The 27,705-nt window shown below is 40.4% G+C and overlaps 3 protein-coding genes across 6 annotated transcripts in view; 2 read left to right on the top strand and 1 right to left on the bottom strand.

Moving 5' to 3' along the window:
• Nucleotides 1–8,314, top strand: part of znhit6 (zinc finger HIT-type containing 6) — a 33,648-nt gene extending 25,334 nt beyond the window's left edge. For 2 of the 3 annotated variants that reach the window (XM_062424423.1, XM_062424425.1), the window contains 2 exons: nt 4,605–4,729; nt 7,522–8,314. In XM_062424423.1, the coding sequence (XP_062280407.1) occupies nt 4,605–4,729; nt 7,522–8,084 (688 nt within the window). In that variant the 3' untranslated portion in view covers nt 8,085–8,314. The remainder of the gene's footprint in view (nt 1–4,604; nt 4,730–7,521) is intronic. The other variant, XM_062424424.1, reaches the window with a different exon arrangement.
• An 8,217-nt stretch (nt 8,315–16,531) lies between these two features.
• On the bottom strand, nt 16,532–19,284 carry ccn1 (cellular communication network factor 1). Its single transcript, XM_062423844.1, has 5 exons — nt 19,064–19,284; nt 18,619–18,853; nt 17,953–18,297; nt 17,633–17,835; nt 16,532–17,518 (listed from the first exon to the last, which is right to left on the bottom strand). The coding sequence occupies exons 1-5, from the start codon at nt 19,109–19,111 to the stop codon at nt 17,216–17,218; spliced, it is 1,134 nt and encodes a 377-aa protein (XP_062279828.1). The 5' UTR covers nt 19,112–19,284; the 3' UTR covers nt 16,532–17,215.
• Nucleotides 19,285–26,355: 7,071 nt separating this feature from the next.
• ddah1 (dimethylarginine dimethylaminohydrolase 1) overlaps nt 26,356–27,705 on the top strand; it is a 68,959-nt gene continuing 67,609 nt past the window's right edge. Inside the window, exons 1-2 of one of the 2 annotated variants that reach the window (XM_062424158.1) lie at nt 26,356–26,404; nt 26,564–26,888. In XM_062424158.1, the coding sequence (XP_062280142.1) occupies nt 26,598–26,888 (291 nt within the window). In that variant the 5' untranslated portion in view covers nt 26,356–26,404; nt 26,564–26,597. Of the gene's footprint in view, nt 26,405–26,440; nt 26,889–27,705 lie in introns of those variants that run through there. The other variant, XM_062424157.1, reaches the window with a different exon arrangement.

The following is a 27,705-nucleotide window of genomic DNA, read 5'->3' as shown; positions in this document are numbered from 1 at the left end:
AAAGACTTGGATACACACACCACCACCACCACCACCACCACCAGGGCTGCACCCAAATCAGAATTTTCCAAGATGACTCTGAGCTGCCAGCTTTGGCTGAATATTCAGATTAGTCAGTTGCTTGTGGTTCCAGTTTATAGTCGTTTTTTAAAGTAGTTTAGCCGTCATCACTAGCATTCAGAGCTTCCACCACCCTTCTCTTTATTTCCATTACGGTTTTCTAGTGAGGTGATCTTGCAGTAGGACTCGGTTTGGAAAAGTTTACTGCCTACCGTTCTGTCATCCTGTGTCGCCCTTTGAACGATGACACAGCTAAAATAAAAGTGAAGTGATTTAACTGACAAAATACGATTCAATTTAGGGACTTCTCAGCTGATGATTCAAATCGTCAACATTTAAGTGGCAGCCCTACACACCACAGACAAACAAGGTACACTTGTGCCCCTCCATAATGTTACATAAGCCTGGGCCAGGGGGCAGGGATAAAACCAGGGGTTTTTGACATTCTCACACATGAATAGTTTCCCTGCTGTGTGTAGATTCCTCTCCTTTGGTAGCAGTGATATGTGCATGCATGTGTGTAACAGGACGTCTGAGCCGATGTTGTATGATTTTAGCATGTGTTAAGTTCCAATAGATGCAACCCGGTGCTAAATAACATCTGCAATGTGTAATAGTGTAAGAAATACAAGTTAAGTGATACCTCTCATAATAATTTTGCCCTGCATAGTTACTAGAACAAGTTACACTGGATAGCGGCTACTTACTTGAGCTCTTTGATCCCAAAGCCCCTCAGCTATAAGACCATAGTAATTCATTTTAAACGTATAGTTACTATAATGAAGTTGATTGGAGCTTTGCTAAGGTATTTTATAGTGGCATCAAACACAGATAAAGTGCAAATGTTTGCGGTACTGCAAATTCACATTTACTGATGAATATGTGATGTCCCTCAGTGTGGAAATTGCCACCAGGGTGAAGAACATGCAACAGTCAGCATTTGCCATCATGTTTTCACAAGGAAACATACATCACTGTTAAAACATAAGCTGTTCTGCAAAATTAACTGCACAAGCACACTCAAAAATATGTTTTTACAGACTGCTGGAGAAGTGCTAACCAAGAAAAGGATATAATTAATAGAATATAAATATTTACGCAAACTTGTCCACAGACAATCAGAATATCATGTGAGCCTGTCAGCATTTCATGATTTTGTTTGTACTGACAAAATCCTTCTTTAAAATATTCTTTGTTACAGCTGTAGAAAAAAAACACTTCAGTGTTTAGTTTCTACTCTGTATTGCAGCTCTGCAAATTTATTGTAGCCACCTGTTGTTTTGTCTGATGAGTCAGTGGTCTTGTGGGGGTTGGCATCACAAGAAATGGTCGCTTCAAGGTGGAGAGATATGTAGCCAAAGGCATTTCCTGCTGAGAAATTGTAATAAATGAGTCATGGTAATCGTTATCCATCATGTAACAGCATCAGAGTCTTCTCAGAAATGTTTCATAAATGACTGAACAGCTATTAGTCTGATATAGTCAGACTTATAAATCAGAGGTTTGGAAAAAACACTGTTTTGATGTTTTGATGCTTGGCTTGTCATGTCTGTAGTAATGAGTGATTCAGTAGCATAAATCTCTACCTCTCTGTCCCGCTTTCTCTGTCACATTTTCCTGTCATACCTTAATAGCTTTGAGAATAGGGTTAAACAGCAAGGGCCTGTTAAGTTCATAATCCAATTCTTTGTACGTGTTTATTGTCAACATTACATAGAGGGTGGATGAATGGAAGTAGGGAAAAATTAGGATGCTTGTCTAAGGGGGTATTACCTTACATTAACTGGTACAGTTACATAACATGAGCATGGAAGACTATAGCTCTGATGAGAGGAGAGGGGCCCCCACAGACTGAGGTCACATCCCACTTCAGGGGTCCAAAACAAGGTCAAAACAACGCAACCACAAAGGGGCCTCCTCTTTTTTGAATAATTCAGTCTTAGAGGTAAACCCCTAATTTTGAACTGTATTATTAATGTCATGAAGTCATAGCCAGTGGTAGTCATGGCTACTTGCAGGTCATTTTTAACACAAAGGCTATGACTGCAAGTTTTTGTTATTGAGAGTCTACTGGAATATCACCCTCTCCAGTAAAAGCTCTTGTGCTAAACTAAACATAGCTGTGTAACCGGTCAACATCCTCTTACTGGAAAGGATACAGACTGTGCATCAAGAGAAGCATTCACACCCTTCTAGATGTTTGCTTGTGTTGTTTTATTCATGTTTATTTTGTATTCATTCCACTCCTGAGATCCAGAGGATGCCCTTTCCTCCTTTCCCTTACCTCTTCTTTTCCTCTCAGTCAGCCGAATCCCACAGAGCATCTAAGCCTGTTGACGAGTCAGAAGTAGAAATGCTGTTTTTACACTTGCAGCCAAAAAAGGAAGTCTGTGTGTTCATTGTGTTTTTTTTTAAAACCATAAAACACTGATGTTTCTGTCCTTCCAAGCTGTGCTCTCTCTCACATATTTGTGGCAAACCCTCCGTTAGCCTTCCTGAGCCTGTCGATCTGCTCTCCCTCAGCTTGCCCTTAAGCTACGTTCAAGTTTGTTTCTGTGCAACAGATGCTTCCTCATGGCTCTCCTGCAATGCTCGACTAGTCTTGGGTATTTTTTACTAAAATAGCATGGCATTCATGACAGCAGATGTTATGTAATTGTTCTGTGTCACAGTGGTATTGTGGTAATATTTCTATTTATTTCAAAAATTGTTTTCATAACTGTTTACCATAATTTCAGCCTCAGCTGTACTTTGAGGTTAATGCTAACGTGGAATGGTAACAAGCTAAATGTTAACATATTATTACTTAGTGGGTGTGTTCAGAGCTAAAGAGGGAGCTAAAGAGGGTGGTTGCATGCCCAATACCAGAATCCTCAGTGCATGCATCACAAATACATGTCAATGCACTATTGAAAAAAACTATAATGCATCTACCTTTATTGTCATCATAAAACAATGCAGATACTAACTTTTAGACATATATGTAATGTGTATATCGTATTGTGTATTTCCACCAGATTAGTTTTTGACATCGTTACTTGCTATCACAATAATAACTGTTCAATATCAAAATCTTTTCAGTTGCTGTTCCAAATGAATCTGCTATCTTCTTGCTTGGTTTCAGCGGTGCAAGGGGAAACAATAGGAATCTCCGTGGAGAGAACATCAGTCTTACCCTCTGTTCATTCACTAGAACATTATATAGAGACCAGATGTGTGCGTGTTCTTCGCCCAGCTTTCTAGAAATGACCGGAGATTTAACAATCCCATCGACACCACAGGGGGCTGCAATCTGCTTCGGCATCGACCTCTCTTTTGCTGTTGTTTACAAACACTTGTGTTTTAGGTTAACTTGTATATTCCACAAAATAGAAAACATCCATGAGCATTAATTTATTACAAACTTGACATAAAAAGAAATGGAAACGGTACTTGTCTGTTATGCACAGTGCAAATGGATGCCGCCCTTCTGGAAAATCTGCTCGTCTTCTAGTATCAGTGCTTCATCTTTGACACATCATCCTTCATGCCTTTTTCTTTTTTACCCTAAAACCCATATACCAATGTCTGTCCTTCTGTGTTTGTTGTGCTGTGGCAATGCATTTCCTTTGTGTTTTGAAACCCACAAGCTATTACTTCTTTCCTTGATCCTGCACTCCAGGAAGTGCTAACACATATTGCTGTTTTATTTGTGGGATAATGTGAAATGATCTTTATCCCACGTACAAAAGACTCTTCCAGGAGGGAGGGCTTCTTGGAAGTTGGCCCGCCAGTAAAGATCTGTAAATGTCATATTATAGTAGCGTGCTTTGATTGGCTTGAGGAGTGGGTGTCTTCTTGGGCAGTTCTCGGTCTCCTTGTGATTTTAGCAAAGCAAACAATGACTCAATAACCCTTATTCTATCATGGGTTGACAGTTGGTGGGGATGATGCCATTTACTGTATACATCCAAACTACACTGTATATTGCTTAATATTTTGGCAGTGAGAGCCTAAGCTTGACGGTTCTGAATCAGTTGGAGTGTAGAGGCGAGCCATGTCCCCCGAGAATCCAGTTAACTATTTAGTCTGGTGATTTACGACCATCCCTAATGCATGACAGGACTACTTAGAGACAAGACTAGACTGATGTCATCTCATACAAAGGGCAAGAGGAGGGGAGAGAGCCACTTCGTGTGCTTTTGAGAGATGTTATGGATTCTTGGTGAAGTCACTTTCCATCTCTTGAGATGAACACCAAGTGGGATCTTCAACGAGCCAAGCTATGACTTAAAACTCTATCAATCCTCAAAAGATTTCTCAGCCGTCATCGTGCCACAGACGTCTGGAAATAAAGAGCTGCAGTCACTAGTTAAAGGGTTTCAACTACAAATGGTTGTTGTTTTTTTTCTCTTTGTAGCACCAAAAAACTTGAAATGACCAAATATCTGAAATAATGATGTGCTGAAAACCACAAAAAAACATTTATCCAGCATGCTGCAATTGAGTCTGTCTGGTAATCACCTCTTTGTGTTTTTTGTTGTTTAATTTTTTACCTGAAATAGGTACCACAATTTGGACATTCAGAAGAGCCTGAGGGACAACCTGAGCTACAAAACACTGATTGAATATCCTGTGCTGCATGTTGTTCTCAAAGATTATTGGAAGGACTATCCACTGAAAGGACCAGGTAAATAAACACTTCAACACCTTTTAAAAAGCTGATAAATGTATGTCCTGTCCTTAGCCCAATTCTGGAGCAAAACTAACCCACTGATGCTTTATCAGCACATGCACTAATACTAAATGTAGCTTGACTCTTTGCTTCACTTTTTAGCTTATAGTTTAACACTCATGTTTTCTGTAAGTAAACAGGACATGAGTCAAAACCAACATAACCCCTTTGGACTCCCGTGATTCCAGCAGCATTGTATCATGTCCTGGTTTCTCCATCTGGGACTTTAAAACTGCCTGTTCCCTTATTTTTCACTATGGCAACATGCTACCCCAACGGAAATGAGCATGTTCTGCACAGCATCACACACACCAGCTCAACCTCAACAGCAACCGTGGCCAAAAAGAGGATCAAACATGGCTTACTGTTGAACAGTGACCTCATGAGTTGTGAAATGACACAAGATGAGAAAACAGGAGAACAGGAGGTCTTGTACTTTTTCTCACCTGTTTGTCATTCTCCTCTAGTGTCGGGTGTTTAGGGCCAAGAGGTGTCAAACTTGTTGAAAGAGGTGTGCTTATCATGAAGAAGCATGCAGCGATTTGTTCCTGCATATATATGCACAGTGTGGTCAAACTGAATATATCTCTGAAGTGTTAGCACGGTCACAAAAGACCACGCTAATCCAATATCATTATACTGTCAGCCCCAGACAGGCTGAATGACAAATGAGGTAATTTTAGTCTCTCTCTGTGTGTGTGTGTGTGTGTGTTTTCAGTGATAAGGCCTTGGTGCCACGCTATTTTGTTATAATGTTAGTCATAGAAACATCCTGATGATTTCACATGCCATGGCCTGGGAAGCTGGGCCGGACGTGATAACAAGCAATCGGATATTGTGGCAGTCCAGTCAGGATAAAGTAGCATCCAGGGCTTAGCAATGCTCAAAACACGCTGCATGCAGTCAATCGGTATCGTGGTTCAACTACATTTATGGCCTCACTGACTCTGAGCCAGCATGTGTCTGATAACATTTTTACCTTGCTGTTGTGTGGCTCATACTGTGAAATTACCTTTTCATGTCACACTTAAAAGAACAAGTTTAAGATCCAAATGTTGTCACCCTTTTGTAGATGATCTTGGCACTACAAGAAAGAAAGGATTTAGGTAATAGCTCATGAACAAAATGTAAACAGAAAGTTACACATTTTGAATTCTCTGTTATAGCATTGTTTATAGATGTCTCATGATGGAATACGCATCTGAGTGTTTGCAGTGAGGTAAGCGCAGGCTTCCGGGACATTTGGTTTGCTCGGTGTAGCCAAACCAAAACCACAGTATTCTACTGTTTGGAAAAAGGTCAGGGTTAACCTACAGTGAAGACAGTCTGACCCAAATCCCTGGCAGACAAGGGTCTGACCACAGAGGTGTTTGTCCTGGTGGGAGGAAAGTTACACTACAGTGTGTCAGGCAGGGTCTCACCACTGACGTTATTACCCATGGCTAGTGTAATGGAATAAGTGTTTCTGTGAAAACAGGAGGGGACATACGATGTTTTTTTTTATGAAAGAGAAACACTAAATCCAAGTTTGTAAACATTTTCTGATCCTGTTCATAAATCAGTAAACAGGATAGGGTTAAAAACAATTACTTCATTATCAATGAATTATTATTTTCTTGATTCACTGATTATTCATTCAGTCTATAAAATGTCAAAAAATGTCAGTCACTGCTTCCTCAAGCAAGGTAACATAGTTAAAGGCTTGTTTTGTCCCGACCATCAATCTATAACTCAAAGATATTCTGTTTACTGTCACAGAAGACTAAGTAATCACAAAATATTTTGGAAACAGACAATTTTGGCATTTTTTTTGGCAAAACTACTAATCAGGCATCGAAATAGGTGCCCATTAATTTTATGTTGGTCGACTAATTAACTTAATTGACTAATTGTTGCAGCTCTAAAGCAAGCCTATATTTTTATCTAATATTGAGAATGCAAATATACTCAGCATATCTATAATTCAAACTCCTTGGTTTTATACAGTACCAGTCAAAAGTTTGGACACACCTTCAAAGTGGCTTGAATAAGAAAGTTTGTTCAAATGTTTGACTGATATTATATCTCAATGAACTCCTAAAATTATATGGACAAAAACACAATTGTGGGGCCTTTAAATTCTGTAAGTAATGGTCCGTGGGACAGATAAATGGTTGATGGGAGGCAGGCACAGCTTTTTAATTGTGTCTTGTGTTACAGCGCCGAGAAGAAAAGCTGAATTACATTAATCTTTTATATAAAAGACTGAGCTGGATAATCATTTTTAAAGACACAGGCGAAAATGTGTTGGCCAACGTGTCTGAGGTTTAAAGTGAATTTTACACAAATGGCTTCATGCACATCATCGAATGCATTTTATAATTCACCAGACTGTGGAGGGATCATGTTGGAGAGTAATTGCATATAATTCACAATTATCATTTTACAATCGTTCCACAGACTTTCTTTCACACGTCCACCCTACTTTATTGCACAACTGCATTAATTGCTGGGCATGCTGCCTCATCCTGAAAACAAGCATGCAGCCAAACCATAGTGTCATCATTCCCAAACTGTCGGCACTGTCCCTCTCTTTCTCAGCATTTCTATTAACACATGACCCCAGCTGTGCTCATACCAATGCTCTGCACGTACTAACTGATCACTCTGATTGCATGTGTATACGTTTTGACATGTAAAAATGCTGCTGTTGCAACAGCTATGTTTAATCATGCTTTTTATATACAAATGGGGTCATATTATTTCAGCTGAACCTGCGTCAGCCTGCAAAAGTTTTGCAAGACAGAGTGAAGGGATGGATCTGACCCAAGTTTCACCATCAGGGTCTCGCATCCCAGGAGGAACCGACATCTGGACAGGAACCTCAGAGACCAGTCCTGAAACTAAGCCCCCACAGGAGAAAAAGGCAAAGAAAGAAGCAGGGAAGGAAGAGCTGGAGGAGGGAGAGCTCACCGACAGTAGTGATGAAGACGAGGAGGAAGGAAATACTGTACAGAATAACCCATGTAATAAGGGCTGTGATGGTGCCAAAAGCTCTGCTGATGACATGGACTTTACTGAAGATGAGCTTGCAGACAGTGTGGATAAAGTTGCCGATGATAGTAATAATAAACACAGTGACAGCAGCAGGGATCAATGTATAAACAAGGATATTACTGGTAGTACTGATGAAAATAGAGCTGTCAGTGAGAGTGCTGAGATAAGCGTGACTAAGGAGGATGCTTTAAAAGAGTCGGGGAGTGTTTCTACCCACCATTGTTCAGATGAAAATGAGTCAGCTAACACTACTGACAGCTGTGGATTGGAATGATAAAGTAGATTTTGCAGATGTCCAGGATGAAATGAGTGTGGGGGCAGACATATCGAACAGGAAGTTGACAGTCTTTTGCCAGTAATCAATGCAACCCAATGTTTTTTTTCCCCCTTTTTTTCCTCAATATTTTTATACACATTATTTTAAGAACGGTATCATTGTATATACACAAATCACTTCAATGATAAATTTAGGTTTAATCTGCCTGTGTAATCATTCTTTCTTAAATAAAGACATTTTTGGAAATCTTTTTGTATTCATGTTCTGTAACTTCACATTAGAGTTGGGCAGTGAGACTTGTAACAAATCAAATACATATCAAATATAATTATTTTTTAATAATTAGCATTGAACGCTTAGGTTTATAGCACATACTTGACCTCAGAAATAGCATTTAAAACCATTTCACCTCAAAGCCCATTCACTAGCTATCCTGGATCTTTGATGATCTCACATGATCTGCTAATTAAAGTTATATTTGTTTTATCAACTGCTTTTCCCAAGGCTAAGATCGTCTTTAAAGCTCTCAGATAAAAATTAATTTTGACCATATGCAATTCCATTACAGTAAGGCAAACTGTGACGATCATGTCATATGATCTAAAGCACCTGATACATTACCTTGAGGTCAGATCTGTTAATACAGGTTACACTCAAGAACGTATCCTTGTGTTAGTGTGCTTCTGTTGACCATTTGTTTTAATTGAAAACTAAGAGAGACCAGTCCCATGCTGTGCCTACATCACCTTTCTCTGTTCTGTCAAGCAACAGTAAGACCATTAGTCTCGTTTTCCATCAGCTAATAAAAGTTAATGTTGACATGCTCGTTTTCCTGACACCTCTGGGGTATCTCCCTGTGTTCATTTACTTTCGCATGTGGTGTCTCTACATACCCCATTCTTACCTAATCTTAGTTTATTACGACAGCAGAGTGCCAGTAATAACTGACAGTGTAGCCCATTGGTGGGGCCAGTGTTTATAGATGTGTTTTTATAACCCATGCTAACCTCTTTTGGATGTTAACCCCTATGGATCGGCTTTCTTTGATGTCTGGCCTGTGATGACGCATTTTCCACCCTTTTGCCGTCAGGGGCAATGATCTCACATCTGACTGCGCATCCCTCTACAATGGAGAACTGAGGGACCAGAGACCCCCAATTCCTTGCCCTGAATGGAGTAATGCAATTTTAATGCCAATGTTCACATTTTCTCATACATTTTGTTCATATTTCCCACTGGGACCTGATTAAAATACATAGTTTGCTGAACAAACATCATCAGCCAAAAGCATGGGTTAGTTTTTGTTGCAGAGATATTTCTTGCAGCTTTTTCTTGGGACTTTTTTAATATACAATCTCTACAAAAATGTTGAAAATGTCAATGCACCTTTTTTTTTCTACATGCCAAGGGGATGCCATGTCCTTTAGCCTCTTAGTGTGTTATCTCTATAATGTGCCAAATCCAGTGGTTGACTGTATTACTAATGTTGGCAATTGGAACAGTCTTACATTTGGATTGGAGTCAAACAAATGCAGTACTTTGATAAATGGTGTGTTTTCAGCAGACTATCATGCATTGCATAGAAAATGCCACAACCTATCACTGAGTGGATGAAAGCAGTGGTAACCCTATGTGTTCTTTCTTTTGGTATTGCTTTGCCTGTGTTGAATTACAGTCCATTTTATTTTAGCAGTTCGCTTAATTTTCTATCTCAATAAAGTCACTCATTGTGACCACACGAAAGCAGTGCTTTTGTTTCTGTTTGCTGTTAAAAGTAATTCTGAGCTGTTTTTAGTCTGTGGAGAACACAGGCATTGGAAATAATGCCTCCAATTTAACTAAATTGCCCATTGAAACTTCTGAAGTTGGTTTGCACTTAATTAGTCTTGATTTGGTGGGCAGGGCTCAATTGTACTGCGTGCAGAGCTGGTTTTTATGAGACTTTGGGACATAGCTCTGCTGTGGTGGCCTTATCCAGAATCTGGCTAATGTTGGCAGAGCTCTGTATCAGGAAATGCAGGTATTGAAGCACAAAATCAAGTCTCCAGAGTCTGATGTCATCCATTTTCTCATGACACACAGAGTGGTTGTCATTAGGCACACTAAAAATAATTTATCAAGTAGAATCTCCAAAATGCATGAAAAACATTTTGTTCAAAATCAAACACTCTTCATCTGCAACCAAGTATACAATTTTGCATGCATATTTCACATTTTGAATTGACATTGAACTGATTTTTCGCTTACCTCACTGTTCCAAGCTTAGATAAGTACCACTAAATCAGGCCATCTGCGTGTCCTAAAAATAAACGCTGTTCTGTGACGCTTTGGAACACTCCACCATAGTGGTTTTCTATTGCCTGTTAATTATTGAGCTCACAGTTATAAAACCAGAACAGTTATTATGTACAGGTTATCCATGGTCAACGAAAACATTACCTTGGCATGATGCACAGCATAAGTTTTTGGGATTTTCCCAAATGTTTCCCTTATAAATCCGATCCCACAATGTGGAACTCAGATGCAAAATTAAGCCTTATGTGGGAGGACTGCAGTGCAATTTGTACACTGCACGAGTATCACTAAGATATTAAATCATCCTTGAGGACAGATTGAGGCCGAAGGCTCCAGAGCTTTTTGTTGATTGAAGTCATCCTGTGTTAAGGATAAACAAACGTCACAGTCACACTTTAACACAAACAGACCAGTAATGTTGTCACTGCAGTCACCTCGGAGACTGATCCCCAGTAAGTTGTTTAAAGGAAGTGATTCACTTGCTCCCTTTTTGTCTGTCTCGTGTCAATCTGTCAGTCCAAACTCAGAGGACCTGCTCATTGTCTGTTTTATCATCAGTCTCAAGTTATCATGGTGAAATAGTTTTTTTTTGGCACGTGCTGTTGCCTGATGAAATGTCCTGACTATGTTTCCTCTCTGCTATATTAGTTAAGCAACTTTGTGCTAATTTAATGCAGACCTCACCAAATAATTTTCAATTACACAACAGTTTATTGGTATGCGAGGTAAAAAATGGATTAACAAATGGTCCCTATTCTCAAGTCTGTTCTCAACTCTCACTCCCCAGCTGCATACCTGATCATTTCATGGAGAACAGCATCTGGTTGAAATAATAATGCAGACTTCTTGCCACCTTATCATGGTCGAGTTTATGTTTCCTTGTGACCATGGCAGCCGTGTTGTCAATAGCTGCTGGTAGGGTCTCCTAAAGCAAACCAGTCACGGATGAGGGGCCTCAATAGGAGTGATTCAAAGTTCTAAATGATCATCGTTTTTGGGAGGATTGACTGTGCAACATCAGGGAGACCAGGACCAGTGCTTGGAACCCAGCCTGGGAGGGGTGCCCTGAGGCAAATACCTGACAACCGGACCGCTACCTGTGGGGATTAGTCAGAATTTTAGTGTGTTGACAGTTGAGCAGCAAGGAAAAGCAATGGCTTTTACAGACTTAAAAATTGTGTCTTTGGATGTGGAATATCAGCTCGCTGATAGGAAGCAGTGGGGGATGCAGTAGTGTGACATTTAAGCATATAAACTAGATATATCTGAGCTTCCCCCTACACACAACACCAGCTTTAACACCAAACTGCTTGATAGATGCTGGACTGTCTTTGTTTCTGGATATACTCATTAGTAGGATGCAGTGATTCATGATGCAGAGAACTATAGCATCACCTCTGTCTCATTATGTGTCACACAGAAGAAAGTGCCATTCAACATTTTGAAGTATACAGCCTTCTTGGAGTCCCTGTGTAGTAATCATCTTAGCTATGTAAGAGGTCTTGCTAGTGGATTCTTATGCCATGAACTGTCCATTATCCATGTTCAAGTATAAAGTATTTCTGGTTAATTGTTCCAAAAAATTGTAGACCCAAGATGATTGACGGCTGGTGATGATTCACTTTGTAGTCAAATCAGTCTATTTGCCTATGATGATGCTTTTTAGGAATATTTGGTGTGTCTGTTCATGTCCTGGGGTGGTGTGCAGTCGAGTATGAAGCAGCTGGGATGATATTCAGTGCTGTCAAGTGTCCAAGTTGCTGCCCCATGAGAAGTAGTTTAAGTATCCATGAGATCAACAGGCGTATTGGTGCAGGTTTGTCATCAGTAGGGCTCTGTCATTTATGGTGATGAACTTGGATTAGTGACTCAGAGAATAAAGTTGCAGATACAAGCAGCTGAAACAATGTTCCCTCTGGGCATACATTCATTTGCATTGAAAGAATCCAGTTGAGGTATCACAATGATCTGAGCATGATGCCTCTTTAACAGATATCTGTCAAAGTATTCTTGATACATCCAATTGGGAAGACTTTCTGGGCAAGCCTAGAATATGTTGAAAGGAATTACAGTATATATCCTATCTGATTTGGGATATGACATTCACAATGTTTGGTATGTGTTGAAAACTTAACTCTTTCTCTTTTTATTGACTGACTCTGGCATGAGGACTACAAAATGTTAGGCCACACTTGCTATGTGAGTGCATGTGTTTCTTTACTTAAATGTATGGTTTTTTCTTTGTGTGTTTACCTAATTGAAGTTTTTTTTTAGTGCATGAATCCAAGGCTCATAGTTGCCACTCCTAAGCTACATTTCCACGACACAACCATAGCTGGCTCCAGAGATCAAAAGATGCAAAATAAATCAAAAATGGTGTTACTGGGGAAAGTGGGTGGCAATATAATTACTAAGGTCTTACGAGCCATTATTCTTTCACAATAGTGGAAACCAGGCTGCAATTACCCAGCATGAGGGAGAAGAAAAGAGTAGGAAAATGCATCACTCTTGTCACTTAATGTTCCATAGGAACATCAGCAAAGTCCTAAAGTCCACCACTGCTCAGGTCTTCAAAGCACATATAAATGCCAACCACAAAAAGTTGAGTCTGTTTTCTCAGGATCATTAAAGGTTATAACTCTTACTGTTGAAAATAAGTGTTCACAAAAGTCTGTTTTTTTATTTTCTGCTATGTTAATAAACCTCAGTTATTAATTTTATCAGCTGAGTGTCTACAGGTGAAACAATATTGAGGAAGGCAGTCTGAGTTATTCTGTATCTGAAACACTAACAATGTATGGGCTGAAAATGGATTTTAGCTATGAATAAGGCATTGTATATATATATAGGATGAGGTTGACGTCAGGCTGAAGTTAGACATACAGCAAATACTAAAGTCAAACTTGACTAAGAATTCACTTCGTCAACTATTCACTAGACTCTTCATGTAGTGTTGCCTGAAATTTAATATTTACAGTCTTCTGATGAAACAAATAAAAAAGCACATTTAAAATGTATGTTTTTCTTTATACTTTTAGTAATCATTGCTTTAATTTCAATCACTGTAATTGACAAAGAAAATACTCTTGCATGAAATTCAAAACCAATAAACGGAGAGAAATGGCATTCAATACCATCTCTGTATTTATTGTTTATTTTTTATGTTCCGCATTTTTGTATCCATGATTAACCAATCATAATTGTTTTTTTAAAAACTGACGAGCTGTAGTGTTAAGTCCCTTTAGCATTTAAAAGTGAAATGAAGGCAAATGTACAGATTTTGATTATCTGGCTTCATAAGTCTACCCATGTCAAACAATATCAAGAACAGCAAATGCTAACATTAGCTCAGCTGTTGACGGTAAATGTCCCCTTGGAGATTATTCAATCCAGCATTGTCTCCATTGGTTTGAGACACAAGACGCCCAAAGACTTAATGCTGCCTCTCCCATCAATGCTCAGCTTGTTTGAGCAAATAATCACTCCGGTAGCCAGCGGCCTTCAGGGGACAGACAGAACAATCCAACAGCCTGGGAGGGAATTGACTCTGATTTTCCCCCTAAGCCTGCTCATCAGTTATTCTTATGTAATTGCAGATGGGAATCTGATGGGTGTGTCAGAAGACTTGCATCACTTTCACTACCCCTGTGTATGTGTGTGTGTGTGTGTGTGAGTGAGAGAGAGAGAGCTAATGTGGATTACAACATGAGGGTCCCACACCCTGTCAGGATTTGGCAAATGGATGTATTTTATATCGCTTTTTTACAGTGAGAAATTTAAAATGTAATGTGCCAATACATAAATTAAAATAGCATTTGAAATATGTTAATTTCAGCTGAATATTTTATAACGATGAGGCAAGTGCAGGTGTCATCAGGTGAGTCAGCCTACTTAAAAATCATACAGAATGCTTTTTCCTATTTTGTCCAGCAGATGGTGCTTTTTAAAACAAGAGGTTGGTTCTGCATTTGTGCTTGGTGGCCAGCCTCTAACCCTCCTTGCTTCTTGCCCTTGGGTTCCTTATAACAGTGAATATTAACCTGAGGTTATAGACAAGGGGGCTGTAAAATAGCTGACATCAGTGCTCAGCAGCTTCCAGCATGCTGTAATGGCCTCTCCCGAATCTGTTAGCTTCTGGTTGCACAGCATTACGTAGTGCTTGATGAAGCTTTAATGCTAATGTCTTTGTCATATAAACACATTTTGGGTTCAGGGAATGATGTAGTCGCTGAGTGATTTAATTGCTGGGGCGCCTGTATGTGAGAACCTTATTTGTCTGTGTGTCTGCGAGCGATACTTTTTACAGGTTTGTGCACTGTTGGCAGAGACACCATCATTTATTTCTCACAATAAATGAAGGCTGAAGGATTGTGAACCTCGCTACTGTGCTTGTCTGTGCATTATAAAGGAATGCTACGGATGACCGAAAGGACTTCTCACATAACATACAAATACCATTACATAACCAAGTTAGCTGCATTGTGTTAACAAGACAAATGACAGCCTGATTGCATGGCACTTTCCAAACTATAAAGAACCGAGATGGAAATGTTCTTCTTCAGGAAGCAACAGAAAGAGAAAGAGCAAAAACAGGACTCCCAGAAAGTGTTTTGACTGTAAGTCATGGCTGCAAGGGGCAGCCACACATCTTTGTGATTAGGTAAACCTCAGAAGCCTTTCATGTGAGCAATCTGTAAAACCTCAGTGGGCACATCCTGTGCGGTATGCAGCTCAATCAAAGGCAGCGTGTCCTGCTCAACCTCTTATTAAATGCACTCGATTAAGACTTATTTCCAGTAGCCATACAGGAAAATTGTGCAGGAGTGCCATGTAGATTAAGATACACACATTTTTGTAGTTGTTTGTGACTAGTTAAAATGCCCTTTGTGGATACAAGTGAGTACTCTGGAGTGTTTGTGTATATTTGGAAAATCTTCTTAGCTAAAGTGAACATGTTGCTCTGAAATATTTTCCAACATCTGCCGCCCATCAGGATGTCTGCTTTCTGAGCCACTGCTGCATTCCTGAGCCGCTCCCTCTACCTGGATCAAAAAAGAAACCCTTCCCTGTCGTTGCCCCTGAGCTCTGCTCTCACTACCCCAGTTCAAACCATACTGTAGGTATTTTGCACCAGGTGCAAACCTTTGCCATCAGACCCTGTGGCTCACATAAAAGAACAACACATGGGTATACTCTATCATTTTTAGACTGGTACGTGTTGTTCTTTAATTATAAATGTAATATTATACTGTTGTTTTATTTTTTAACTTTAGGGTCATAAAACTAACAGCCACAAGCACACATAACTAATCTGAGCTCAGGTAAACATGCAGAATGAAAACGCCAAAGTGGGAGTCAAGTGGTGTTTATGTGACAGTAGCAACACTGTTTCAGTAGCTTGAAAACAGCTTGAAGTTTCTATGACCACATGAGCAACCATGTTACCCCTGTTTCCTTCCCTTCCCCTGTTTCTACATCATAATAGTATCTCTAAATGCCTGTTAAACTGAAACCTTAAAGGGAGACTTAAGCCTCCCTACTTCGCAGGACTGTTTACAACTGTTCAGTAGACCCCTGCAGTTTAAGAGCCAGTAGAGGCCAATGCAGCTAATTCACTTTTAAAGGCAACTGCTAATGAATTAGGTCAATTTGGTAGTGATATTCTGCTGTGTGAAAAAAAACGTACCCAGGAATGCATTCTTTGTGTACAGCCCATTGTGTACAATAATAGTCTTTGTCCTTCTTGCATGGTGTCTAATCCCAGCCCATTCAGAGCAGCACTTAAGATTCTTGGCATACTCCCATACTCATTGCTACTCGTGGACTTAATCTTTTTTTTCCCCTCTCAGAATCAGTCAAGTGTATGGCTTAGCCAGATCAAATAAAAGAAAGCTAGCTCGCTTCAGAATGGCATTCCAAAGCACAGAAAGTCAGGAGAGAGCGTCCAAGGTTGTGTTATATAAAAGTAGACTGACCCTGCTCAGTGTCTGTCTGAGAATCTGTTGGGTCTACAGAATGATATAACAGAAGGATTTTCACTGGAAATAGTGACTTAAAATAACTTCCCCCAGCTGTGTGCATGTGAGCATTGTACTTTGAGTGCAGGTTGAACATAGTGATCTCAGTCAGTGTCATATTTCATAAATAAATCAGTTTTATTTGTAGCATATAAAATTAAATCATTTTACAATTTATTCCAGTATGACACATAATATCCAAATAAAGTAGCTACATTTTGATAAATAATATTAATAACAATAATAAAAACATTCATTCATCCTTTTGACATGTTTCGCTTTGTCTTTTTCATGAAGGGAGTTCAATAGCTGCCACAAAACATGAACAGTAATGCCCACGTCAGGAGGGAAAGAAACCAAACACTTGTTAAACAAGTCGAGAGGTGACATTTCGGTGTCTTGTTCTTAAGATACAGGATGGTATGCTAATTGAAGTTGCGCATGTGCATATGTACATATACACACACAAGTCTACAGTCTGGGTCATGTCTGATGTTAAGGATCAAAATATACACAGTGAATTGATATCAGCGACTAACATAAATGTACAAATATTAATTACATCTTGCTCCATAACGAAGCTACTTTGGATGCTCCATTAATACGAAGCAGTTCATAGTTAAGAATGCTGATGTAGTCACAGCAAACAGTGCACTTCATAAAGTCCTCATGATGTAAGCCCACAATTCCTTGGGAATCTAGTTACAACAAGAAGCTGGTAGTTGATTGGTGTTCTTTTTACACCCCTGCATTAATCTGGACTGCCATTGTTACTGTTGATCTCTCTGGCTTAGGGGTTGGCATCTTCGTCACCAATCAGTCTCTGAACTTGTGGATATCGTTGGAGAGGCGGTAGAAGGGGTAGGAGGCTTCGTTGGCATGTGGACAGTTGTAGGTGCACTTGCAGGACTCGATCATCATGATGTTCTTGTTGAAGGTCTCGCCATCCTCGCAGCGGAACTTGACACGGATGGTTCTGGTGTCGTGAGGGCTGCAGCAGCGGCCGTCCACGCAGGCTCCGCAGTACTTGGGCCTGTACTTCTTCAGGCTGGAGCAACCAGCATAGGTAAACTTCACTGGCTGGCTTGATTTCTTGGTTCTGCTGCACTTCTTTCCTTTCTGTAGAGAAATGCATAGAAAGGGACCATCAGTCATGCACTCAGAGCTAGCAGGGATGTATTTTCAGTATCTTGCATGCATCCATCACATTCAGTTATGGTAGCTCAGGCTTACCTTAAGACTGGAGTAAGGTGACTGGGTGCAAGGTCGCACTTCACAGATTCTTGTCTCTTTGACCAGTTTGCATTCGCTGTTGTTATTGGTGACTCTGGTGGAGATGCCTGTTCCACAGCTCTTGGAGCACTGGGACCAGGGTGTGGTTTGGACGATGCACTTCTGAGTGTCAAACATGTGGACCTCAGGCTGTGGTCTGAATGCTGTTATTAAAAGAAAAAGAGAAAAAAATATAATATTAGCAACTTAAAATCTTACATATTTTAATTCCATGTTGATATCCAGAAAGAAACAATTAACTTCCAGAATGAAAGACTTACCAGCTAAAGACTTAAGTCCTCCTTTGACAATTTCAATGAGCTCGTTCCTGTTGGTCAGGTCTCTTTCCAGCTCATCAGTCATTGTGTCTTTCCCAAAGATCTTCTCCAGGATGTCTGTGTCCTTGCCATCATCACACACCCACTCTTCGCAGCACTGGCCTGCTACCTTGACCAGTCTGGGGTTGGCACAGCCCAGGTTGGGCAGGGAGAGCTCCTGCGGGCACAGTGGGACACATCCTACTGCCCCATCGATGCATGTGCACTGGTGTTTACAGTTGGGCTGGAAGCTCTCTCCGTTCTGGTAGATCCTGCTGTTGTACTCGCATGGTCTGCCCTCTGACTTGGCTGCAGCAGGGAGAAAAAACAGGAGGAAAGGAATGTTATTCTTTCCTGCTCTGCTCAGAGACTTCTGCTGAAGACATCACATGGCTGCCAGATAAGGATCAGTTAAACTGTGAAATTCTTCAGGCTGCCTGAGGAGTCTCTGTCCCTCCACAGTGGGCTGTCTGTGCTTTGAGGTTTAGTCTAAGTTTCCTCCTATCTGCATTCCACAGCGTTGAAATCACACAGGTCCCCATACTCCTAAATAAAATCCCCCTTATTTAAGAACAAAAAACTACTTCAGACTGAGAAGCATGCACATCTGGATTGGAGTTTGATACATACCTCGGCAGATGCCACGAGTAGTAGCAGCAGCAAAGCTGGCCCCAAAGTTACACTCCAGCCCTTTAGTATGGTCACAAGGCTCGGTCAGGCTACAGTCCTCGTTCAGCTGCCTGGCGCAAACTTTGCAGCAGCCGCAGCCGTCCTGGACGACGCTCACGCCGGGTGCGCACTTGGGCATCTCAAGCGGACAATCACACATGGAGGGGCAAGAGGAGGAGGCGGCGGCGGAGAAGACCTGTACAGCCAACAACAAATCCTTTATTATAACGACTTAAACTTTCAAAATCAAGCCAAACAGAATATCTCACAACTAGAAAACCTCTCTCTATTTCACCCGGTTATCAAAATATCTGTTCAGTGTTCTCTCCTTAGGCCAACAACAGATCATTATAACACCATGCTTAAACTTTTCCCTCCAGAAAGATAATATAGAGAAATAACTCACCAAGTGGAGGCTTCCAAGGAAGGTAACGACAACAGTAAGCATCAGCATCTTGGATAAATTTCTTGTGCGTGTTCAAGAGGAATCCTGTTCCCAGTTTATGAAAGCTTGATAAAGTCTGTCTTCGGAGGAGTCCTTAGGTATTTCCTCGCTCAGTCGTCTGTCTCTCTTGATTTGTTTGCTGGTAGTCTCTAGTGTTAGAGGCTCCTTTAGAGTAGATGAAGCTCTCGATAAAGCGGTTGCAGTCTGCTGAAGTCCGGCCACCTCCGGACTTTTATACCGTAGTGGGAAGCTGACGTCGTTCCTGGGCTGCCTGCTGAACTGTTCCCAAACTATTCCAGGAATGTTTCTCGGCGCATTTTCCATCCAAGACCTAAGCTCCACCCTGTCTAAACCTTTCTCTTTTTTTCTCTCTAAAATGGATTTTTCCCCCCTGGATCCCATCTGAACACACTTTTCCGTCTCACATTTTTCCCTTCTTGTTTATCCCCCTTTCATTTTCTTCCTCTGCTCGCTTCTCACATCTATCAACCCAAGTTCAATTGACTTTTTTGTGTGGAGGCGAGTAGTTTAGGTGCTTTTTGCTACTTTTTTCTGTGGTGAATTTTCTCATGTTTTCTTTATGTCAAAGAAATGAAAGGAATGACTAAATATTTGATTTGACTTTTTTGTTCAAATGTACAACCTTTGAGTTTTATATTGAAGTAGACTAATCATTTTACGCAAAATGGCTACCCTGTGATTTAAAATAGGCCTATCATAAAAGAAAATGCACATAATATTTATATTAATAGTCCAAGGTGTAGAAAACATGCCAAAAAAGCATTAAAGGTGACCTATTTCATTGTCATTTTCAGTGTATGAACGTTAGAGTGCTGTTGGGTTCTGTGTCTGTTATGCTTTTGCTGATTAAAGCACTTTGTTATATACACTTTTATAGCATGTTGCAGTGACCACATTTAAAATAGCTGTAGGTTTTTCTCTTTCTTAAAGGTGTGGGCAGAAATACGTTTAACAGCGTCTATTTCTGGCTCTCCAGTGCCTTTATTCAGAGGAGCTAAGTGTTTCCAGATGCGCACCAGAGCTCAGACGTAACAATATTGCCATATTTGGTATGGCAGTAGCCTACATTATTAACATATTTCTCTCCCTTTGGCCAGCAGACCACAAAGCATTCCTGACAGCTTAAAGGCTTGTTAAATATGTTCTTCATGCAGGGAAATTCCTTAGAATTCATTCCTTGAGGCAATTGAACATTTTCACGCAATCTGTCCATCACGTTTCGGGGGGAAAAAGTGGGTCCCGTTGTAGGTAAAGTGATCCAATTTTCCACAAGAGATGTTGTGGTGTTGGTGGTGTTGGTGGGGGGAGACAAATACTTGGTCTTTGTCTACTTTTTACATCAGGGGTCTCAATAAGTCCACCGAAGTTTTCAAATTATTCCGACCGATGAAAACTCTCACCAGACGGAAACGAAGTGCGTAAAGACGCAACATAAACCATTATTATTGCCACGAACGGCTGGCAGATTCCAAAGAGGACACTTTGCATGAGGGCAGAGAGTTTATTTGTGTTTATGAGGATCGGACATTTAACCATCACCTCTCCCCCGTAACCTCATGTGTAGAACAATGTCAAGGCGGCTGAAGAGCCTCTCCGGTGAGTTTATGCATCTTTTGTTTGTCAGTTTATTCTTGCGGGCTGTTTTCTAGTTGACTTTTACGGGTTGTGAATCAGCGTTTAACTACAAAACCTGAATCATCACCGCACTCCCTTAATAAAACATATTGAAATTAACTCTTAAAAGTGTAAATTCTGGTAGAAATACTTTAATTTTTTTTCCGGGTCGCTGTGTACCCGAGGTAGACCGCAGGATGACATTGAACACTTAAGACTAGTAGAAAGTAGTTTTTAAGTTTGTCCCCGCCGGACTGTCTGGGCTTAGGTTGTGATTTTATGAGCATATTTTCATACTTCCAGTTCGAGACACTAGATGGTGATGTGTAAAGGATACGCTTGTGCATGTTTTCTTAAAGAATGATCAATACCCAGATGCCAGGAATCACTTCAAATAGAATATTCATATGATTGCATATATAACAGATCCGTAAAGCCTGTATTTGTGTGAGTATTTAAATTGGAGGTGTGCCTGTCTGAGTGTGCGCGGCATATTTGGACAGGGGGTGTGTCTTTGTGAGCACATGGGCATTGCTGTCTTGTTTGTATTTCCAAACTGTAATCTGAAAATGTGTGTGCCTGCTGTGTTTTAATGTGTGTTTACACATCAAGATCTGCTTACCTATTATGACTGTGAAGTCTGTGAAAAAACTTGTGAAATGTCTATTGTGTGAATGTTGCTTCTCTAACTGATGTCATCAGCATTATCCCAGTTTGAAAGACTTGAGCATTTACTAAGCAGGGATGGTTCAACAAGAGCTGCTGCAGCATCATGGAAAGTATTTTTGGAACTTTATCCATACAAGGAACTAAAGGTCAGGATGCCCTGCTCTTATTTTGATATGTTTATAGAAGATAAGTTCACAATATTTCAATTTTGTCCTAAAACAACAATCTGGTACCCATATGATATGAACATTGAAACAGCGTTTTGCTTGCTGTGATCATTCCTTCTATAATGTAAGTAATGTAGGACACAATCTAGTCCAGTGTTGAGTTTTGAGCAAAAATGTATTCCAAAGTTTATTTGAAGCTAATATGAGACCTCAGCTGTCTGAGTCAAATAAAGTGAATATCTTACAGTTACAGTCTATTCAGTAAAAAATTCCATCTTTGAGTCTCTATGGACAGTGTTTTCCTGTTCAGCTGCAGTGGAAGGATCGTAAGAAAAAGAGGGAATTTGGCACTCAAGTGACTGAACTTTGCTTGGAAGATATTTGCTTGGATGACTTTATATTAAGTTCAGATAAACCTTTAAATCATTTTTTGCACAGAAGGAGGACTATTGATTTTGCCCCCTATCACTTACATTAAACGTACATGGCGAGATCTCATAATGGGCAATATGAACAAGAAGAAAAACGTGTTAATTGGGCACTATTGTTTTAGGACAGACTTTAAAAATTGTGAACCGGTTCTTTAATAGGTCTCTCACAAGTCCCCTGACATTGTGGAAGTGCAATACTAAATTGCTGAAATAGCCTCTCATCTCTCATAAGCTGCTGAATTGCTTGGACAGCAGGTCATGTTTTCTTTGATTGTCCTACGGTGTTTTGTCCTTAAGCCTCTTATGTGTGTGTGTGTGTGTGTGTGTGTGCATATTTGAGTCTGCATGTGTGCGTATAGCTCTGTGTGTGCATCCTGCTATGTGTTATGGCAATAGGAAACACTGTTGCCATTTTACGTCAATGGAGAATAACATGCAGTAATCTTCATTCCATAATTATCCATTCAGTTCAGGAAACATTCCGAAAGCTGGACATGCGTCTCTGTGTTGTAATTGCCCGGCATAATAGTTTCCACTAAGGCTGTCTAACATCCACTGTTTCTCACACACATACAGTACACACACTCCTTCACCCCCCACTCCCCCTCTCAAAATGGGGATGGGGTCTTTGTCCCTTATCGGAATTATCACTGGATTATGCCTGAAGTTCTGTGATGTGGGTGCCTCTGCAAAGTTTGAGAAATTGTTTGTTGTGTTGTGTTGTGGCTCAATGTAATGGAAACCCAGTGTCAGCTCTCACGGTTGATGAGACAGCAGCCTTCAGAGTCAGTTCTCAGGAAATCTGTGGTGAGCCTCCACATTTATGTCCAAGTGACAGATAGAAAGGAACCGGCCGGCATGTTTAAACAACAGATTCCGTTGTACTATATTCAAGATGAATGTCGTAACTGGTATGCAGTGTGTACTAGCAACACTTCCTTTCTCTGTCAGCTCATGGAGCAGCAGGAAGCCTGCTGAGTTATGACTCGTTTTCATGGGAACAGGGTCAGAGATGAAGCCATTTATTAAAACACCAAGTCAAGTTCTATAGATCTGAAAAGACTGCTTTGGATCACCCATTCACAATAATTTAATTTAGTTTAACTTTTGTAAGTTTTGCTGTTTCTATAAAGGGAAACAGGTTCAGTCCTGGCTTTGGTTCCAGGTGTTTGACCATTTTGTCTTTGTTATCTTGATGTTTCTTAAAAGATGACTAAAACATAATCTTTTTAGAGCACACTTTCTTCTCTTGCTGCGATGTGTAATTTTTTCCTTCAAGAATATTTTGGGGATGTGTATGCTTAAAGTTGAAGAGCGTATATTTTTATTTAAACAACTCTGGAATATTCTACAGTCCACTTCACTCTGGGGTGTACTGTATTTCTTCAGTTTGTCTCTTTAGTCATTTTCAAGACATTAAGACACTTAGAATATACTTTTGCTGTAGGTATGTGGAATATGATAGTGGCTAAAACTGACTTGATGTCTGATAAGGTCTGTAGATAGTCAGGCTAGCTGTTTCCAGTTGTTATGCTAAGCTAAGCTAACTGGTTACTAGCGCTCCATTAAGACTGAATGTGATTTAAATGTTCTCATCCAAATCTTAGAAAGAAAGTGAGTAAGCATATTTCCCAAAATCTTGAACTCCCCTTTAAGACTTTCTGTAAGTCGGATTACAACAGTCTGTGCAGTACAGTCAGTTTTTGTTGGTATGAAGACAGTCGATGACACAGTTTGTAAATGTGTTCTTTTTGTGGAAAATAGCTATCAACGTCCTTAGCATCAGACCTCGACAAATTACACAAGTAATCACAGATGTGGCTGGCACTTCATATAGGTCTGGACCAGGCTGGTGGATGCCAAACCTGCTGATACAGTTTGTCCAATTATATAGGGTTTTTTTCCCCTTTGGCTTGAATCAGGACATATTTAGGTGAAAATGTAATGCCTTCACCGCAGTGATTTTAATATCAGACAGTGCCTCTATTCAAGTGTGATGTGAAACAGGGAAGAACAAAAGTAATCTTAGTGCAACAGGCTCAGTTTACATTCACATACCAATCCCTCAATGTAGAAGTGTGAAGAATCTACTGTGCTGTCAAAAAATGTAATCTGCAGCCATGATTGTGTGGAAACATGTCTGACATTTGTGTCTAAATTAATTATAGTTACGACAAGTTCAAGGAGAAAAATATCTCGCTGATACTCTGAAAGGATATCATCAATCTGTGAAGCTCGGTGCATTCCAGGAGTCATTGTGTGATGAAGTCTTGAAATTTCCTTCAGCCTGCCATGTCTACTTTTGCATAATGGATATATGAACAGATATTCTTTCCAACCTACCTACAGTGCGTTTTCTCTTTTGATTGTGGTTTCCTACATTTCCCAGAATACTTTTTGTTAGATCTGAGGTCCTTTTGAGATGTTGCTTTCACTCTTTTATGGGCATATGTGCATGTAAATAGCTAAACTACTAGTTTGTGTAAAACGATATAAGTGATAATAAATGTCACTGCATGCTTTCCTCTAAATGAAACATGTCTTTCTCATACAGTAGCTCTTGACTTCTCAGTGGCTTTCAACAAAATTGATGTTTTATTTAAAAAGAAAATCTTAGAAAGCTGAAAAGCCTCTTGTATCCGACCCCAGTTGTAGCTGCTCTTGTGAAATGCCTTAACGCACATTTTCTTCTACAAAAAATTGAAAAATCCAGCCTTTAATTGCTTCTATTTTTGGTGGTAGGCTCATAAATTCATCTTAATGCTTAGAGTTAAATGTGCCCCATGCACCTGTGTAATTATGCAAGCACTTCAAAAATCTCTTCTTGAGTCCAATCATAGCAGACAAATATGAGATGCTGTTTTTGGTGCCACTTTATCCACAGCTGGAGGATCGTGTCTGCTTTCACTCATTTATTTTATAACTGCACGATTTACCAGCCAGGTGTGTCTAAAGTATGAGGGCTTTCCTTCATCTAAAGTAACCCAAATTCCTCAGCATGGAGAGAGAAAAGAGAAAGAGAGGGTCTTTTCTTGGGCCATGTCCATCTGTGATGAGGAATGATGGAAAAAAAGACGTCTGGGTGGGGGCAGGTGTTAGTGTTGGGAGGGTGGTGGTTGGTGATCCTGGCTGGAGTGGAAAAAGGAATGTGGGGCTCCTGGAATGTTTAGAGCAGTCGGGGATAATTGAGTGAATCTGGAACAAGAAAAGACAAACCGAGGTCCCGCAGTGGAAGAATGTGCTTCTGGGACGTCTGAAGAAACATTCCATCCATTCAGACGGCTTCACCGGGCCCAGAACCTGCCTTAGATGGCACCATAGGGAATATAACAAACCCTCAACCCTCCTCCGACCCTTCCTCCTCCCATACACACACACACATGCACAGGCACACACATATACTTTACACAACTCCTCCTTTCACACTCTTCAGGAAAAGAAGAGATCCTCCTTTACATACATATATTTGCCCTTGAAATTTGTATGCATTGTTTCGGAAGATCTTCCAAGAAGAAATAGTTGCATTGTGCAAAATCAACAAAAGTTTATGAATTGTCACTTTATGTTTGTGACAATTGTTTGTTTAAAGATATTTCACTAAAGAAAAGGAACAAACAAACATCTACAAAGCATAGAGACCAAGAGGGATACACATGTCTCATTCTATTGTGTTCATGTTCTCAGATCAGAGTCTTTGTTGTTTGCAGTGAAGGTGATCAATATCTTCCATTTTATAGGCTACCACTTGTTAGTTATTGCCTTTTTGCAGGAAACCAGTAAAAAAACGATTAGGTTGCTTCTTAATGCTGCTTCTTTTGCTATCACATCAAGATAAAATATATTGCTGTGCTTAAGACTTTATTCCCTAAAATGTCACATCCCTCCCCCTAAAATATGTTAATCTTCCTCTGAGTAGAGGATGCAGGAATGATTGCCATCCATATTTATCGTTAATGTGAGGTGATGAAAAATATTAAATTGTTGTCTTCTTCTTGTTGTCCCTCAGTTTGTTGGATTCGAATGAACAACTTAATCATTTTTTTCCAAACATCCTATAGAAAATCTAAAGATATATTATAGAGGTCACATGCACCACTATGTGCACAGGGACACTTCATGTGTGTAAAATCACAGAATCAAATTCCTATAAATATAGAAATATGCAGACATCATGAAATATTTTTTTCTTTGAAAGCATGACAGAGTTTAACTTGCAAGCTCTCTTTGCTGATTCGGCGTGAACGTGATTGAGCCATAGGTTCAATGTATTACAGACTGTCACTTGTTGGGTTGAACGCCTCGCTGAGGGCTGACAGGTTCAAGAGCTACACGTGACGGTCTGTGCGCGTCACCGAAACACTGTCGCTCGCCTGGAGACTGGAGCAGGACTGACTGACACTGTAAGTAGGCAACTGTAAATAAAGAATTTAAAAAAAAACAACAAACTAATAGGGAATCAATCAGCAAGCCAGGCAGCATCGGGGTAGCTGACAGTAGTTTCTGCCATTCATTCGCTGAGTTGTATTTTAGGGTGTTTTTTTCCGATCCTTTTTTCACAGATTTGAGCGTGCCAAGTAAAGGAAAAAGCAAAACATGGCTGGTTTAATGGCAGGTTTTCATTACACCCACGCTATCGTCCGGGGAGTCCCCGCGTCCCTGGCTAAAGGAGCGCTCCGGATGAGCCAGTCGGAGGTGGACCTGGTCCGGGCTCAGAGGGAGCACGAGGCTTACGTCGAGGTCCTGAAGACAAAAGTCGGGCTGGAGGTGGTCGAGCTCCCCGCGGACGAGTCTCTCCCGGACTGCGTGTTCGTGGAGGACGCGGCGGTGGTGTGTGGCGACACGGCGCTCATCACCAGACCCGGCGCAGAGAGCAGGAGGAGAGAGGTAGGGAAGTGACAGTATGCTCCACAGCATGAGTCCATACGCCGAAAATAAAAAGTTTGATGTGAAAGTGGAGAGGAAGGCACCCCCCCCCCTCTCGATTGCCTGCTCTGCTTGACATAATAGGCTGCAGGGATGCATTTTAAAATGATACATACCAGGGGTGGTTTAAGTATGCAACATCCTGTCGGTGATTATAAGTGTAGGGATTACAAATGTAAACAAAAAATCATTTTGTTCTTGTAAAAAGCTTGATTTCCCAGCGGTGTCTTTGAGTTCATTCATAATCAACTCAATGTTACAGCTCTCTTATGACCGATTAAATCTTTTGCCGAAATGCTTGAAACTTAAGTGGGCCTACTTAGGTTTTGGTTGGTGGTGGTGGGGTTACTTTCCACCAGGCCAACATCTCTGAACGCATATGACCATCAATGCCAACCTAAGATTACTTATTAACCATAATGTGCACCAGCCTATACAAAGGAATATGGTGATAAGCCATAAAGCAACGCCCATTTGAAGAAACATGCTACAATATGTGCTTGTGCTGCACCACAGATTTTGTTATTAAGGTGAACGTTTTTGCATGTTTCATAATCTGCACAGTGCAGTTTACTTGGCAATGTGTGGGCAATATGTTGCTTGTTGTTACTTCAAAATGCTTGTAGGTTAATTGTCAGTGGACTTGATGGGATGCTTTCAACACATGCCAAGAGCTCTCACTTTGGCCCGTAATTGGCTATTACATAAAGAGGAAAAAACGAAAAATGTAGATATGATGTTAAAGAACGGAGAGGTTTATACGGAAATGAATGAATTG

This window comes from Scomber scombrus, chromosome 8, assembly GCF_963691925.1.
Source record: "Scomber scombrus chromosome 8, fScoSco1.1, whole genome shotgun sequence".
NCBI lineage: Eukaryota > Metazoa > Chordata > Actinopteri > Scombriformes > Scombridae > Scomber > Scomber scombrus.
Note: the sequence above shows the minus strand (reverse complement) of the source record. Positions and strands in the feature narration are given on the sequence as shown.

Bases quoted from the DNA above. Each gene is read 5' to 3' on its own strand.
- ccn1 (XM_062423844.1), bottom strand. From the start codon at position 19,111: ATGCTGATGCTTACTGTTGTCGTTACCTTCCTTGGAAGCCTCCACTTG. The intron at 17,836-17,952 runs GTAAGTCTTTCA...TTTTAATAACAG, and splicing joins AGGACTTAAGTCTTTAGCTG to CATTCAGACCACAGCCTGAG. The intron at 17,519-17,632 runs GTAAGCCTGAGC...ATTTCTCTACAG, and splicing joins CACCTTACTCCAGTCTTAAG to AAAGGAAAGAAGTGCAGCAG.